The sequence below is a fragment of the Pelobates fuscus genome, chromosome 7, assembly GCF_036172605.1.
Source record: "Pelobates fuscus isolate aPelFus1 chromosome 7, aPelFus1.pri, whole genome shotgun sequence".
Taxonomy (NCBI): Eukaryota; Metazoa; Chordata; class Amphibia; order Anura; family Pelobatidae; genus Pelobates; species Pelobates fuscus.
In genome coordinates, this window is record NC_086323.1 from 79,962,461 (window position 1) to 79,978,734 (window position 16,274).

General features: G+C 42.4%; 1 protein-coding gene across 1 annotated transcript in view; it reads left to right on the top strand.

Moving 5' to 3' along the window:
• LOC134567947 (fibronectin type III domain-containing protein 7-like) overlaps positions 1 to 16,274 on the top strand; it is an 88,681-nt gene that overhangs the window by 31,136 nt on the left and 41,271 nt on the right. The window contains exons 7-8 of the mRNA XM_063426116.1: positions 5,499 to 5,756; positions 14,516 to 14,773. Coding sequence (XP_063282186.1) covers positions 5,499 to 5,756; positions 14,516 to 14,773 — 516 coding nt within the window. The remainder of the gene's footprint in view (positions 1 to 5,498; positions 5,757 to 14,515; positions 14,774 to 16,274) is intronic.

Consider the following 16,274-nt stretch of genomic DNA (forward strand, 5'->3'; position numbering starts at 1 on the left):
CGAATTGCGGCCAGCCGGGCCGTTCGCCAACCGAACACGGGCTCCCCAGGTGGACCACACACTTAGAAGTCGTGTGGCGCTCGTTAACCGATTGCAACAATGTTGCAATCGGTAATTAAAGGCTCTCCTAGGTGGCCGTCGTTCGACTACCGACCATGCGGCGGTCGGCCATCTTGGATCCTTTGTCTCTCCAGCGTTGTTCGGTCGTCGAGCGCCTGGTACTAAAAACGGCTACTCAATGATACGAACACCGCTGGACTTCCAGAGCGTTCGGGAGTTCCGCTCCTTCATCGCATTGTGTTCCCCATCGGTGTTCGGTAGTTTTAAACCGAACTCGATGGCTAAGTGTATATTATGCGGCGTTCGGTCAGTTCAGCTGGGAGCTGAGCGGTATTCTCCCAAAAGATGCGCTCAGGTCCCAGCTATCTGCCGAACGTTCGGTCATTTAAATCTGCCGAATAAAATGTGAAAACCGTATTTTAATACAGATTGTCAGTTCTGCTGCACGAGGGGATAATCCACTTAATCGTCCATTTTAGTGGGAGTATCCTTTTCGTGCAGCACAGCCTGTTGGGAAAATTACATTGCATGATGGGAGAAATCCCCAGGATTTACTGTATGGAAACCCCTTGCATGGGGAACTGTATAAATATGCCAGCTGTGAATAAAGCCAGTTAGTTGACTCCCAAACTGTGTTTCGTCCGGTTATTGGGAGGATTTGGGGACGTGTCTTACTTTTCAGCGCTGACTGTGGATTTACCTGTGAAACCAGCGGAGATTGGGGATTTTAACATTGCCCTCCGCTACAGTTATCATTATCAATGGCCTATAAAAGTCACATTTGCTTATAGTAGCAACATCAGGACCAGTGTAAGAATGTGTCTTGTGGTATTGGAAGACTAAATGTGTGTGTGACAAAAGTGTGAGTTGTATGTGTGTGTGTGACGTATGTACGTGAGCTGAAAGTGTGTGTTGTGTATGTGTAAAGTCACTGGGTGTGACAACCCGCCGGGATCTGGTTGTTGATAAGGAACTCAGTTGTAGCAGAACAGTACACCTTTACAATCACAACCCTCAAGGGCACCTGGAGGTGAGGACAGTCCATGATAGGTCAGTGGTGGTACGGGGGACTTTAATAAGAAAAAGTGAACCAGGCAACGGAATCTGAGGCAGAGGAGACAAGTAGCAATGTCAGATGGTCCAAAGGTCAGGGCAGGCAGTGGGTTAGCGTGTCAGGAGTGTCAGAGAGGTATATCAGGAAACAGGAAAATAACAAGGAATCCGGAACAATGAGCTTAGAACAATCAAGCACTGATTAGGCTATGGTCTGCCATTAAATAGGCTGCCAGAGTCACACAGCTATCCACCTCCCACCTGTAGGTGGAGTACTCTGGGGCTTTATATATGGTTCAGGGACACAGAGACATCTTTGTTTGCATCATTGTCCCTGGACTGCCTCTAGGACTATGCGGGTGCCCAGGAGCAGGTGAGTGGTGCTGAGTGACGTGACAGTGGGTGTTTGTGTGCAATGTGTGTGTCTAGTGTGTGATATATGTATTGTGGCTGTGTCTTGTTGCTCTGTGTGATGTGTGTCTTATAGCTATGATTATGAGCTGGATTATTCATTTGCTAAATGTTTACTATACATTTCAAAGAAATTTTGCCACAAACTAGGCAAAAATTCCTTCTTGACACCAAAATAGCAGTCAGATGTCTCCTTGGATCAAGCAGCTGTTACCCCACTAATTAGAAATGATATCCCTGTATGTTATGTTTTTGTAAGTATTTATCCAATTGCAGTTTAAACATCAGTAGTGACTCTGACAAAACCACCTCTTCAGGCAGAGAATTCCATATCCTTATTGCTCTTACTGTATAAAACCCTTTTCTTTGCCTTAGATGAAATCTCCTTTCTTCCAGCCTAAATGTGTGACCTCGTTTCCTATGTATAGCCCTGTTTATGAATAGATTTCCAGATAAAGGTTTGTACTGGCCCCAAATATATTTGTATAAAGTTATCATATCCCCTCTCAGGAGTCGTTTTTCCAAACTAAACAGATTTAATTTTTTTAACCGTTCTTCATAACTAAAATGCTCCATTCCTTTTATCAATTTTGTAGCTGATCTCTGGACTTTTTCTAGTGCCATGATATGTTTCTTTAGAACAGGCGCCCAAAATTGCACAGCATATTCAAGGTGTGGTCTTACCAGTGATTTATAAAAAGGCAGAATTATATTTTCATCCCGAGAATTTATGCCCCTATTTATACATGACAAAACCTTACTGGCTTTAGCAACTGCAGATTGACATTGCATATTGCTGCCTAATTTGTTGTCTATAACAATTCCCAAATCCTTTTCGTGTGTTGTTATCCCTAATTCACTATCATTTAGTGTGTAAGTTGCTTGTGCATTCTTAACCCCGAAGTGCATAACTTTGCATTTCTCTACATTAAATTTCATCTGCCATTTTAGTGCCCAGTCCCCCAATTTATCAAAATCCTTCTGTAGCAAAGCAATATCCTGCTCACATTTTATTACTTTACAAAGTTTTGTGTCATCTGCAAACACTGATACATGGCTTTCAATGCCTATTTCAAATGTTAAATAGAAGTGGTCCCACAACGGAACCCTGAGGGACACCACTTACCACTTTTGTGAGGAACCGTATCAAATGCCTTGGCAAAATCCAAGTAGATCACATCCACTGCAACACCCTGATCTATACTTCTAGTTACTTCTTCGTAGACTGCAATTAGGTTAGTTTGACATGACCTATGTTTCATAAAACCATGCTGATTATTGCTAATAACAAAGTTCTTCCCAATGAATCCCTGAATATTATCCCTTAATAGCCCTTCAATATTTTCCCAGTTAGAGAAGTTTAGCTCACAGGTCTATAATTTCCAGGCAAGGATTTTGAACCCTTTTTAAATATAGGAACAACATCTGCCTTCCTCCAATCCTCTGGTACAACACCTGAAACAAAAGAATCTTGAAAAAATAAATACAGAGGATCACTTATTTCCCCACTTAGCTCCTTCAGTACTCGTGGGTGAATACCGTCAGGCCCCGGAGCTTTGATAATGGGTGAGGCTCCAGAAGCCTCACCCATTATCAAACATCAGGTACTGAATATTGTAATAGTTTTGATTATTCACAAATTGATTTGCGTATTTAAAGACGTTATGTTAATCGGAATTGAAACCATGAGATGCATTCCTTTGGGACAGAAGCAGTTTATTAAGTTATTTAATTTAATTGTTTGAAGTAGACTAGAACAGATTTACATTTCCTGTGTCAGAAATTAATTAATCAACTATGTATTAAATATTTTTATATTGCCTTTATGTATTACACATTATTATTCTATATTTTTTCTTAAATTATTAGAATCGTTTACTACTTAAACTATAATTGCACAAACTATTCTAAACTTACAGGTTGCACATATTTTCCACTAATTAAGAAAATTCTGTTCTGCTTCTTACATGACACTCAAAGAGTATAAGTGGCTAGATAACGTATGTTTTTTCTGTCTAGTAAATAATTCTTGCTTGTTGTAATTGACTATTGATTCTCAAGGTCGCAACCCTCCATAATATGTTAAAGAAGCTGTGTACCCATCACTGTGGCATTCCTTCTTTTTTTCCTTACCACCAATGAGAATGGACAGTCTTAGTAGTACCTTTTAATAGTCATTGCAGAACTGGATGTCACTAGTGATAACAGTATGTTGATATGGGATACAATGCTCTACACAAACATTGTCCTAATCGATGGAGACATCATTTATTTAAATTGTATTATTCACCTTTATCTATTTTTTTCACTCCAACAACCTCTATAGTGATAGATATATTAAAGCTGAATTGTGAAAATTTCCTTTAAAATGTATAGTAAAGATTTATCAAATTATATGACATAACAGGAAGCCAAGATGGAGGAGCCCAGTTCCAGCATTGAAGTCTAGATTTCTACTTTTAATTTTAGGTTATAGACCATATTTTCTAACTATAGTAAATAAGGAAACATAACATTAAATCAACAAGAAAATTGAAAGTTCTCTTTAACCCCTTAAGGACCAAACTTCTGGAATAAAAGGGAATCATGACATGTCACACATGTCATGTGTCCTTAAGGGGTTAAAGGAACACTATAAGCAACAAAACAAGTTTAGCTTAATGGAGTGGTTTTGGTATACGGATCATGCCTCTTCCGGTCAAACTGCTCAATTCTCTGCCATTTAGGAGGTAAATAATGATGTTTATGCAACGATAGTCACACCTCCCTGCATGTGACCTGTACATGGATAAATGTCAAAAGTCTTATTAAAGTGTTATAAATGGTGTGCAGAGTATTTGATATGAGAGTTTGAGGACATATGTCGCTAGAGCTGTGAGACATAGTTGTACAGGTGGTCCTTGTTTTGCGACCTACCTGTGTTATGACGGCTCTCACTTACAAGCAGCTCTCTTGTGGGATCATAAGTGCGAGCCGTCGTGGGAATTAGAGGGATACCCTGCTTTGCTGCATTCTTCTATGTTTGGGGATATTTCCCCGAACATAGAGGAACTCAACAGAGCAGGGAATCCCTCTAATCTATGTTCCGTGAAATTTCCCTAGCATAGATTAGAGGGATTCCCTGCTCTTGTGCGTTCGTCTATGTTCGGGGAAATTTCCCTGAACATAGAAGAACGCAGCAGAGCAGAGAATCCCTTAACTCCTCACTTACCGACCAATTCGTTCTACGACCGGGTCGTAGGAACGAAGCCCCGGTCCGTAAGATAGGAGTGTCTGTAAAGCATTAGTTATAAATACAAGAGACAATGAAAATTAATTTGTTACATATTTTCTGCATTTTGTTTAAACACAGCTCCATGTCAACCACAGAATCTTATCGAAAGCGTAGACTGTGAAAGCAACAATGCCTCTTTATCTTGGTCAGAGAGCGGAGGGGCTGTTTATTACTTGGCCAGTCTATCTGGAAATGGGACAACTGCATATTGCAACACAACAGACACAACCTGCTCATTCCCTGCCTTGACCTGTGGCCAGAGTTACAATGCATCAGTGGTCGCTTTGGACAACATGTGCAGGAGTGTCTTATCTGCTACAACCACATTTGATACAGGTAACAATATTGGTCAAACTGTATTTATGCAGTGTTTATTGTCTTTCCAAGTGAAAGGGATGCTATAGTGACATAAATACAAATGAGACACTTTAATGAGCTAGGAGTACTCTGTGCACATGAGAAAATATTTATTTGGTTCTGAAGTCCAGTTTTCTTACTAACTAGGACAGGCAGCAATGCGTATGTGAATCTTGTAGAAATGAAAAAGTATATAAAGGCACTCAGTTGTGAATGTGAAATATGTTGCTCAGTAATTGCTGGCTTTTAATGAGTGACGGGTATGATGTGTTGCCTAGTTTAACAGCTAAAAAATGAAATTCCCCAATATTTTCTAATAATGATAATTTCTTTAATGACACAGCTCCGTGCCGGCCTCAGAACTTGGCAACTGAGTTTGACTGCAACACCCAGATAGCTGCCCTGTTGTGGGATAAAAGTGATGGAGCCTGGCTTTACAACATAACAATACACAGTGCCGAGGAGGGAACGTTCTCCTATTCCACTGCTGACAACTTCTTTAATGAATTATTGTACTGTGGGCAAACCTACAGCTTTACTGTTTCAGCAGTGGGAGGAACATGTAACAGCTCCAGAAGCCTCACCCCTTATCAAACATCAGGTATCAAATATTGTAATAACTTAAGTTGTTCACAAAGTGATTGGCAAATGTCAAGAAGTTGTGTTGTTAAGAGTTGAAACCATGATATTCACTGGGACAGCAGCATCGCCTATTAGTGCGGATCAATTCCAAATATGAGGGAATAATCATATATTAGGGTGCAGGCTAGACATACGGTGTATAATTTGATTGAAACATGATATTTTCTTAACTAATCTAATTCATCAATACTTTCTCTACATATAATTAACAAGGACCAAACCACCAGTGCCCAGCTTTCAGAAAAGTGTAGGTAAGCTCACTATAGATTTTGTTCCAGCGTTGTTAATTCTAAATAGAATGTGCCATAACCCTGGCTTTAATGAATTTATATTAATAATGGTTATTGGACCATTGGTGGTATTTAGAACAGACTTGTACAATTAGTCCTTGACACACACTAACTGTCCGGGTATTGTCAGTATCCCCATAGTTAAATACCTAAATATTGTAATGATTACGGAATTTGCTGGGGCTATTTAAATAATAAATTAATAATAATAATAATAATGATGGTCTGTCTTTAGGTTTCAAATTCAAATCACTGATCTAAAAGACGGTCAAAGTTTTTCACTAAAGTGAGAATTCAAAGTAGATTTAAATTTTAAGACAACAATAGCCGTGTCAGGGCTCCGCAGGCAGCGGTGAGGGGAGGCTGCAATCCTCTCGCAGCACTCACCCTCGGTCCGTCGCCGCCCGCGGTCCCCTCTCCCCTTACCGTTAAGCGAGCGGCGTCCTCTCCTCCTGACACGCCGCTCGCGTCGTCCTCTCCTCCTCCCAGCGGCAGCATGTCTAACGCTGCACGCTGGGAGCCGGCACTATTATCTAAGCGCCGGGGTCACGCACGTGACCCGGCGTTAAAGCTACAGTGCAACAAACACAGTGGGGGGTATAGATATCCTCCACGTGTGTTTGTTAATACTGATTGGTGGTTAGCCAATCAGGATTCAGGCTAGGATTTAAATACTTACCTTTCCTGTCTATCTGTGCCCTGTTGTGGTCTTTGCTTTATAGTATTGATTCTGAACGTGTGATTTCTGGTTACGTACTCTCTGGCTTGTTATACTGACTTTGTGACTTTCTCCTACCCTTTGACCTCGGCTTGTTTCTCGTTATTCTGTTTTCTGGTTCCCCTTACTCGGCTTGTCTCCTGACTATTCTTTGTGTGCTTAGCCCGGCCACTCTAAGGACCGGTACAGCACACTTTCTGTGTGTGTGTCTGTGTGTGTGTTAGCGTGTTGGGTTCCCCGGGATCGTGACATTACAACAGGGCCATAATGGAACCTGCTGACATACCACAGCTCCTAGTTAATCAGGAGGCTAGAATGGATGGCTTGGACCACCGTATGGATCAGTTTGCTCAAGCTTTGCAGACCATACTGGCTCGTACTGCACACCTGCAGCCTGCCGTCCAGGAGGCGGTTGCTGCTGTGTCCGAACCCATTGCCACTCCAGTACCCGTTCCTGCCCATGTAGTCCATATGACACCGCCACAGCGCTATAGTGGTGACCCAGCATTGTGTCGTGGTTTCCTCAATCAAATTGACATCCATCTGGTGATGAATCCACGTTCCTATCCCACCGACAGATCCAAAATTGCCTTTTTGATAAACCACCTGTCTGGGAGAGCTTTAGCATGGGCAAACCCCATGTGGGAAAATATGTCTCCTATGTCCTTTGCGGATTTTTTGTCAGCATTCAAACGCACGTTTGATCAACCCGGTAGGGTTGCCTCTGCTGGCAAAGCTCTGCTTAGGGTTCGACAGGGTACCAGATCTGTAGCGGATTATACTATCGAATTCCGCACTCTAGCAGCTGAAGTGGTTTGGAATAACGACGCCCTCGTAACAGCCTTTCAGGAGGGTTTGGCCGCTTACATACTGGATGAAATAGCATCCAGGGAACTGCCTGTCCTTCTAGATGATATTATAGACTATGTAATCCTTATTGATAACCGCATTAGAGAGAGACGTAGTCAAAGACGGCTGGATACACGGGTGTTACCTGCTCTACCCAGTACTGCATTACTAGCGTTACCCGCTCCTAGGCAACCATCCCCCGAACCCATGCAATTGGGTGCTACGGGGTTAACTGAGGCTGAAAGAACGTATCGTAGAAGGGAGGGGTTATGTCTCTATTGTGGAAAGAGGGGTCACCACTGTAATACATGCCCTAAATTACAGGGAAACTCCAGCACCTAAGGCCTAGAGAGGGGTCGGCCTCGGGTGTTATGACTTTGTCCCCTCATGTGTCCATCTCCAGACCATTTATTACGGTCTCTCTTTTGGTCAATAAAACCACCATAACAACTAAAGCCTTGATCGATTCAGGTGCGGCTGACAACCTTATGGATGAGACCTTTGCCAGAACCGCAGCCTTGACTTTGATCCAAAAGGCCCCCCCTGGCCGTTGAGGCCATAGATGGTAGACCACTTGAGAGACCTCTGGTGACCCATGAGACCCAAGAGATAGAGATGTGTGTGGGTGCTTTACACAAGGAAAGGTTAACCTTCCAAATAATTGACTCCCCTACTGCTTCCATTGTTCTGGGTTTTCCCTGGTTAGTGAAACACAACCCAGTACTTGATTGGGGTTGTTTAGACATACTCTCCTGGGGGGAATCTTGTCAACGAGACTGTATGGCCCAAGTACGTCCCATTTGTTTACTTAACGTGCCCACGGCTAAACCGCTTTCTGTTTCTGTCCCTTCTGTGTATGCAGACCTTGCTTTGGTTTTCGAAAAAAGGGAGGCAGATAAGCTACCCCCACACCGTGAGTATGACTGTGCCATAAACCTATTACCGGGTACTATGCCTCCTAGGGGTAAGGTCTACCCTCTTTCTGAGAAAGAAAACCAGGTCATGGAGGAGTACATACGAGAGGCCTTAAGTAAAGGTTTTATTAGAAGGTCCTCCTCTCCTGCTGGTGCTGGTTTCTTTTTTGTGGCAAAAAAGGAGGGCGATTTGAGACCGTGTATAGACTACAGAGCCCTAAACAATATAACGATTAAAAATGCCTATCCGATTCCCCTCATTACCGAATTGTTTGATCGTGTCAAAGGTTCTAGATATTTTACTAAACTAGACCTCAGGGGGGCTTATAACCTTGTTCGTATTAAGGAGAATGATGAATGGAAAACGGCGTTCAATACGCGTAGTGGGCATTACGAGTATCTGGTCATGCCTTTTGGATTGTGTAATGCTCCTGCCGTTTTTCAGGACCTCATAAACGATGTCCTTAGAGATCTACTGCATGTCTGTGCTGTAGTCTACCTAGATGACATACTTGTATATTCTCCAGATTTGAAGACACATCATACTCATGTTAGGATGGTGCTTAAAAGGTTGTTGCAGAATGGTCTTTATTGTAAATTAGAGAAATGCTTATTCGACCAAACCTCTGTACAATTCCTGGGTTATGTTATTTCTGAACAAGGATTCAGCATGGATCCTTCAAAATTGGAAGCTATACTGTCCTGGCCCCTTCCCCAAGGACTTAAGGCAATACAGCGATTTATAGGGTTTGCCAATTATTATAGAAAGTTTGTTAAAAACTTCTCATCCATTATTTCCCCTATCACTAAACTGACAAAAAAGGGTTTACACCCCAGGGTTTGGAATCCTAATGCTATTGTGGCCTTCGAGACTCTAAAAAAGGCATTTGCCACTGCCCCTGTGTTACACCATCCTGATCCTTCCCTTCCCTTTGTACTGGAAGTAGACGCCTCTGAATCAGGTATAGGAGCAGTGTTGTCACAAAGACAATCGTATGACGAACCCCTCCTTCCCTGTGGTTACTTTTCAAAACGCTTGTCAGAATCTGAAAAGAATTACGACGTTGGGAACAGGGAATTATTAGCTATAGTGATGGCATTTAAAGAATGGAGGTACTTGTTAGAGGGAGCTAGACACAAGATTTTGGTTATAACCGATCATAAAAATCTATCCTATATCGCAGATGCTAAGAGGTTATCCTCTCGTCAGGCTAGATGGTCTTTATTTCTCTCACGTTTTCAGTACATAATCACATACAGGCCTGGTTATCGAAATGTCAAGGCTGATGCCATCTCCCGCCAGTACGAACCTGTAGATTCTATTACCTCCACTCCTGAGCCCATTGTACCCACAACTAATATAATAGCTACTACCCGTTTGGTTATCTCGTCTCTTTTTCTTGATGGTATCAAGTCATACCAACCCCAAGCACCCTCTGAGACCCCTACTGGTAAGCTGTACGTGAAAGTAAAAGACAGAAAGAAGTTGTTGACTTTATTTCACACAGCCAAAACGGCTGGTCATCCAGGGGTTACCAAGACTTACAAGGGTCTTTTCCAACAGTTTTGGTGGCCCTCACTCAAAAAAGACGTGGTAGATTAAGTGCAGGCTTGCCGTGTCTGTACACAGTGTAAGTCCCCTAATGTTAAACCCCTGGGACTCCTTATGCCCCTATCTGTACCCAAGAAACCGTGGACACACTTATCCATGGACTTTATTGTGGATCTTCCTTCATCTGATGGGCAGACAGTAATTTTGACTGTAACGGATAGGTTCTCCAAAATGGCGCACTTCATTCCGCTTAAGAAGCTACCTTCTGCGGTTCAGTTGGCTCAGGTGTTTGCCAAAGAAGTGTTCCGCTTGCATGGTATACCACAAGATATCGTATCTGACAGGGGCCCTCAGTTTGTCTCTCGGTTTTGGAGAGGCTTTTGTGCCGAGATGGGGGTCTCCTTATCGTTTACTTCCTCCTATCATCCGCAATCTAATGGAGCTGCCGAACGAGCAAATCAGTCTGTGGAGTTGTATTTACGCTGTTTCACGAATGCACACCAGGACAACTGGTCCCGTCTCCTTCCCTGGGCTGAGTTTGCCAGGAACACTGTGTCTCATTCTTCTACTGGCGTAAGTCCTTTTATGGTGGCTTATGGGTTCCAACCCGCTGTCCTTCCCGGTGTATTCTCCGACAAGGGAATGCCCGCTTTGGACGAGCACCTCGCCTCCTTACGGAAGATGTGGGATCAGGTCCATGCTGCTCTTTGTCGTGCTGCTGCTACTCAAAAGAGGTTTGCTGATCGTCGTAGGTGTGCGGCTCCTTCTTATGCTCCGGGTGATAGGGTTTGGTTGTCCTCTAGGAATCTCCGCCTTAGGGTTCCCTCGATGAAGTTCGCGCCCAAGTTCCTTGGTCCCTATAAGGTGTTGCGTAGGGTGAATCCTGTATCCTACTCCCTGGCCTTGCCCCCTTCCATGCGCATACCTAACACCTTTCACACCTCCCTTTTGAAGCCCTTGCTCTGTAATCGGTTCTCTGGCTCTCTCAGGCGTTCCGATGCCCTCCGCGCGGTCTCTAGTGACGTATATGAGGTGGCTGCTCTCCTTGATTCTCGTTTCTCTCGAGGTCGGTTGCAGTATCTGGTTGATTGGAAGGGTTATGGCCCGGAGGAGCGGTCGTGGGTTTCTGTCTCTGACTTGGACGCCCCCTCCTTGATCCGCTCCTTTCATGCGCGGTTTCCTTTGAAGCCTTCGGCTTCCCGCCCCCTGGGCGGTCTTCGAGGGGGGGGTTATGTCAGGGCTCCGCGGGCAGCGGTGAGGGGAGGCTGCAATCCTCTCGCAGCACTCACCCTCGGTCCGTCGCCGCCCGCGGTCCCCTCTCCCCTTACCGTTAAGCGAGCGGCGTCCTCTCCTCCTGACACGCCGCTCGCGTCGTCCTCTCCTCCTCCCAGCGGCAGCATGTCTAACGCTGCACGCTGGGAGCCGGCACTATTATCTAAGCGCCGGGGTCACGCACGTGACCCGGCGTTAAAGCTACAGTGCAACAAACACAGTGGGGGGTATAGATATCCTCCACGTGTGTTTGTTAATACTGATTGGTGGTTAGCCAATCAGGATTCAGGCTAGGATTTAAATACTTACCTTTCCTGTCTATCTGTGCCCTGTTGTGGTCTTTGCTTTATAGTATTGATTCTGAACGTGTGATTTCTGGTTACGTACTCTCTGGCTTGTTATACTGACTTTGTGACTTTCTCCTACCCTTTGACCTCGGCTTGTTTCTCGTTATTCTGTTTTCTGGTTCCCCTTACTCGGCTTGTCTCCTGACTATTCTTTGTGTGCTTAGCCCGGCCACTCTAAGGACCGGTACAGCACACTTTCTGTGTGTGTGTCTGTGTGTGTGTTAGCGTGTTGGGTTCCCCGGGATCGTGACAAGCCGTACTGAAAGCATAGCTGACTTAGAGAATGTTCCCAGTTAATTTTGACCTTAAATTTGAAATTCACTTTGAATTTTCACTTTAGAAAATAACCCTGTATGTTTGTGTATGTGTGGGAGGGTTGTTTTACTGGGGCACAATAAAAGTCTTATGTGTTGCTCAAATCACAATTTTCTTTATTTATTTGCAGCTTCGCTTAAAATATATTATTGAGAATATATGAAGTGTCTTTCTCAAGCCATGTTGGTTTAAGTATGACACTTCTTGTTTAAAAACGTTGCCTCTTCACTTTGATGGTTACATAAACCACCTATAAATGTGTATAGCTGCTTGCTGAAGATTCCATTTTCCATCATTTGCTAAGGTTCGGTTCAACATGGACCTTAACTGCTAGCACCAGTTCCAAAGTTTGGGATTTACAGGTGTGCCTTCCACCTGTTGTTTGCAGATATAATTTTATATTTAGCAACATTTCTCTATTCTAATTAGAGATGTATTATAATGCAGCATAATGAATAAGACAATGGACTTGCAAGAAGAGGATTATGTTAATTGTCTGCTTGGTCACATTGGTCACTGACGGAAAGCCCTTGCATATCTCCCAAAGTTGGAAGTCTGTGGCTCAGGACAGTGGGGTACATAGTATTGATTAAGTAAAGGGACAGGTCTGCCAATAAAACGTTGTGCCCATATGAAAAGGGTCCATGTCTACTTGGCCTGAATGTATGCCAGGTTGACATGATGATGCTCTTGGTGGCCCTAATAAGGACTGCTCATGCACAAAGCACTCGTGCACTGTACAAGTTCTCTGCATACTATGTGCATGTCTATTAAGACATTTTCACTGGGCTTGCTGGGGACAATTCCCTAGAAAACTTCCAAAATGAATTGTTTCTGTGCAGTGGATAAAAAGAACTGGTACCAGGAATATATTTTCCTATAAAGTTATTCTCCTTTGTTTTGTTTTTTTGTTTGTTTTTTAATTATTTTATTGAGGGTTAAGCATAAAAATATAACAGTGTTCCACAATACAAGGTATACATTAACAAAAAGCTAAATTAACAATATATGAACCATGTGATCTGAGCAAGAACACAGTGCTTAATTATAAAATAGAGTATGGAACCTCAGTGACCCCTCTGAAAGTGCAACAAGAATGAACTATTTTGGTGGGGGGGAAAAAATGAATCCTCATCTTATTTTTGATTAAAAATGTCACATAATACCAGAATTGGTTGATTTAGGAAATTCTTGATTGCCATCTTTAGGTATCTTGTTAGAAGGTTTCAGGATCTTCCCATGGGAAAGTCTTCTATGTACAGCTCACCTTTCTTTGCATCAATCAAATCTGCACACCTGCGATCAGGTTACTCTTCTTAATTATCGACCAGGTCCCCTTTCTTTATGATTATACATTTTCCCCCCTTATAATAGTTTTTGAACTTTGAGATGACGATCGTCTGTGCTGCCAACAAATACTTATGCCAACTTCTAATTAAAGAGGATTTTGATGGAAATTCTATCACCAATAAAGGTGCTCTAGTAAGGCTAATTTTATGGCAAAACATCCTTAACTGATGCACAAATGTCCACATTATTTTATTTAAAACAACACAATTTATGAGAAATCACTGAAACTTTTTGTTACATCCGAGATCTGAAGTATTCTAGAAAGGTTCTACTAAAGAAACTATCATGAATGTACATATGATATATGCACATATGTACATCATAACAAGCTTGTAACTACTACATATCTAAGACATAAAGGTTATATTTTTATAACATTGTGTTGTCTGCAAAAATTCATTTACATACAATATGGCTCCTAGCTTCCATTTTGTTTTAGACATACTCCACAATACATTTCCCATAACATATATGACACATCTACACAAATATGGCCCAAGTATGTCTCCTTTTTTAATTCCAGCAGATTCCACAGTACTTAATACGTTAAGTACAGTGAATAAGAAAATCTTAATCTGACAGTTGAATCAATCCATCACAGCAGTTTTTGAGAGGTCTGCTGTAGGTGGAGAATTCTGCAATGAATAGAGAGTTGTTGACACTGTGAGAGGACAAGCGTTGAGGTCACTGAATTACTTCTTAAGGCAATTAAAAGTTATTTGTTTTAAAGGAACATTTTAAAACGGCACAGGTGAGAGATAGTAGGAGTAAAGAGTAGATTGGAAAAGCCTTATAAATAGGACAGAGAGTATTTAATAAGAGAGGTGGAGAACATAAGTTGTTAGAAGAGCTGTGAGATACAGTTGTGTAGAATTAGTAATAAATGTAATGGACTACAACAATATTGTTGTTTTATTTGATGACTAATTTATCACAAAACAAAAAAAAATGAGCTGTGGCCTTTCTCAAACCCCCATGTACATTTAAATAACTGTGTGTATTTTATTTTTATACCACTGCAGTGGCTGGTGAATATTATAGCCATTGCTGCCATCTAAATGTAGTAGTGAGGCTAATTTCTGTGTTTTTATTTACTTTTCTTTTAACACAGCTCCATGCCATCCCCAAGATCTTATCGAACGCTTAGACTGTGAAAGCAACAATGCCTCTTTATTTTGGTCAGAGAGTGGAGGGGCAGTTTATTACTTGGCCAGTCTATCTGGAAATGGGACAACTGTGTATTGCAACACAACAGACACCAGCTGCTCATTCCCTACCTTGACCTGTGGTCAGAGTTACAATGCATCAGTGGTCACCATGGACAACAAGTGCAGGAGTGTCTTATCTGCTACAACCACATTTGATACAGGTAACAAAATCGCCCAGATAATTTACAGGCTTTCCAAGTTAATGTCCTGAAAGTAGCTAAACTAAACTTGAAACAGTGTAAAACATAAGGCATCAGTGTGATGGAAATTAGGAACTCTCGTTAAGAAACCTAACATGGAGGAAAAGCACAATCTAGAAATAGACCTTTATATTTAGTTAGGACCAACTTTACAAATGTAATTTTGTTTTTGTAAATAATGCAAAAATATGACAAACTGCTCTATTGCAAGTTTAAAAAATATGGAACGAGAAGAATAATACATTATGGTTTACATAAATCTGAATTTTAAATATAAAAATCAAACTCTAGGATTTACAGTCACTCCTCCAGTGTTTAAACCTCTATTTAACCATATATAATATATATAATATATAGTGTATATTTGTAAAATAGAAAGAAAAAATACATAAAATATATATAATATAAAAAAACTAAATATATAAGAAATATACAAATATAACATATAATATAAAAAATAAATAATAATAATATATATAGACATATACCATATAAGATTAAAAAAAAAAAAAATGGGCGGAGCCAACTGCCGATCGAGCCGGACGCACACTGTGGGAGCTCCGGACCAATAACCCAGCTAAAGGCTGTAATCGTCCGCCAGAACCACAACCGGTGCCCAGAGACAGGCTCTACCTGCACCTCACACGATGGGGAAATGCTCCAAAAAACTCCGGGCCAATAGGAGCCTGGGAATCCGAGATATCGGCACGTTCCTGCAGCAGCCGACCAGGCCCGCACCAGCAAAGATGGCGCCGGAAACGGCCTCCACCTCAGACTCATCTGATGCAGAGAGCTTACCGGAGGAACTATCTACCTTCCCAGAGGTACTTAATACCACCCACCAGCCTCCAAAAGAGGGAGATACTGGCCCCTCGACTAAAGCAGATATCAAAGCCCTTTTACATGAGATAAGGGCCATGTTCCAAGCAGATGTGGCTTGGGTGAGGGAAGAAGTGGCCACCCGCACTGACAGGATTATCAGATTGGAGGATGACATGGACACGACGAAAGTGGCCCAAACAGCCACAGATAATGCCCTAGGCTCACTGCAGAAGAGCCATGAGGACGTGCTCAACCGCTTTGCTAATATGGAGGACAGGATGAAAGCAAGAAACGTGAGAATTAGGGGAGTCCCTGAGATCATAACTGCTGGAGAACTGCCACATTTTATCCGGAGACTCCTTGCTACACTGCTCCCCCCAAAGCAGGCGAAACAAGTTGTTATGGGCCTATGCTTCCGACTACCTAAGGCCCCCAGAGCCCCTCCAGAGTCATCATGAGACATTCTTGTAAAGCTTGTCCAGGACTCAGACAGAGGCGCTATTCTGACAGCAGCCAAAGATACCCCCAGCACTACCTTTGAGGTGCACCAACTGACATTTTATAGGGACATATCCCGCCATACCATCACCTGGCGACGGTCACTACGCCTACTCACCCAGCATCTCCAGGAAAGCAAAGT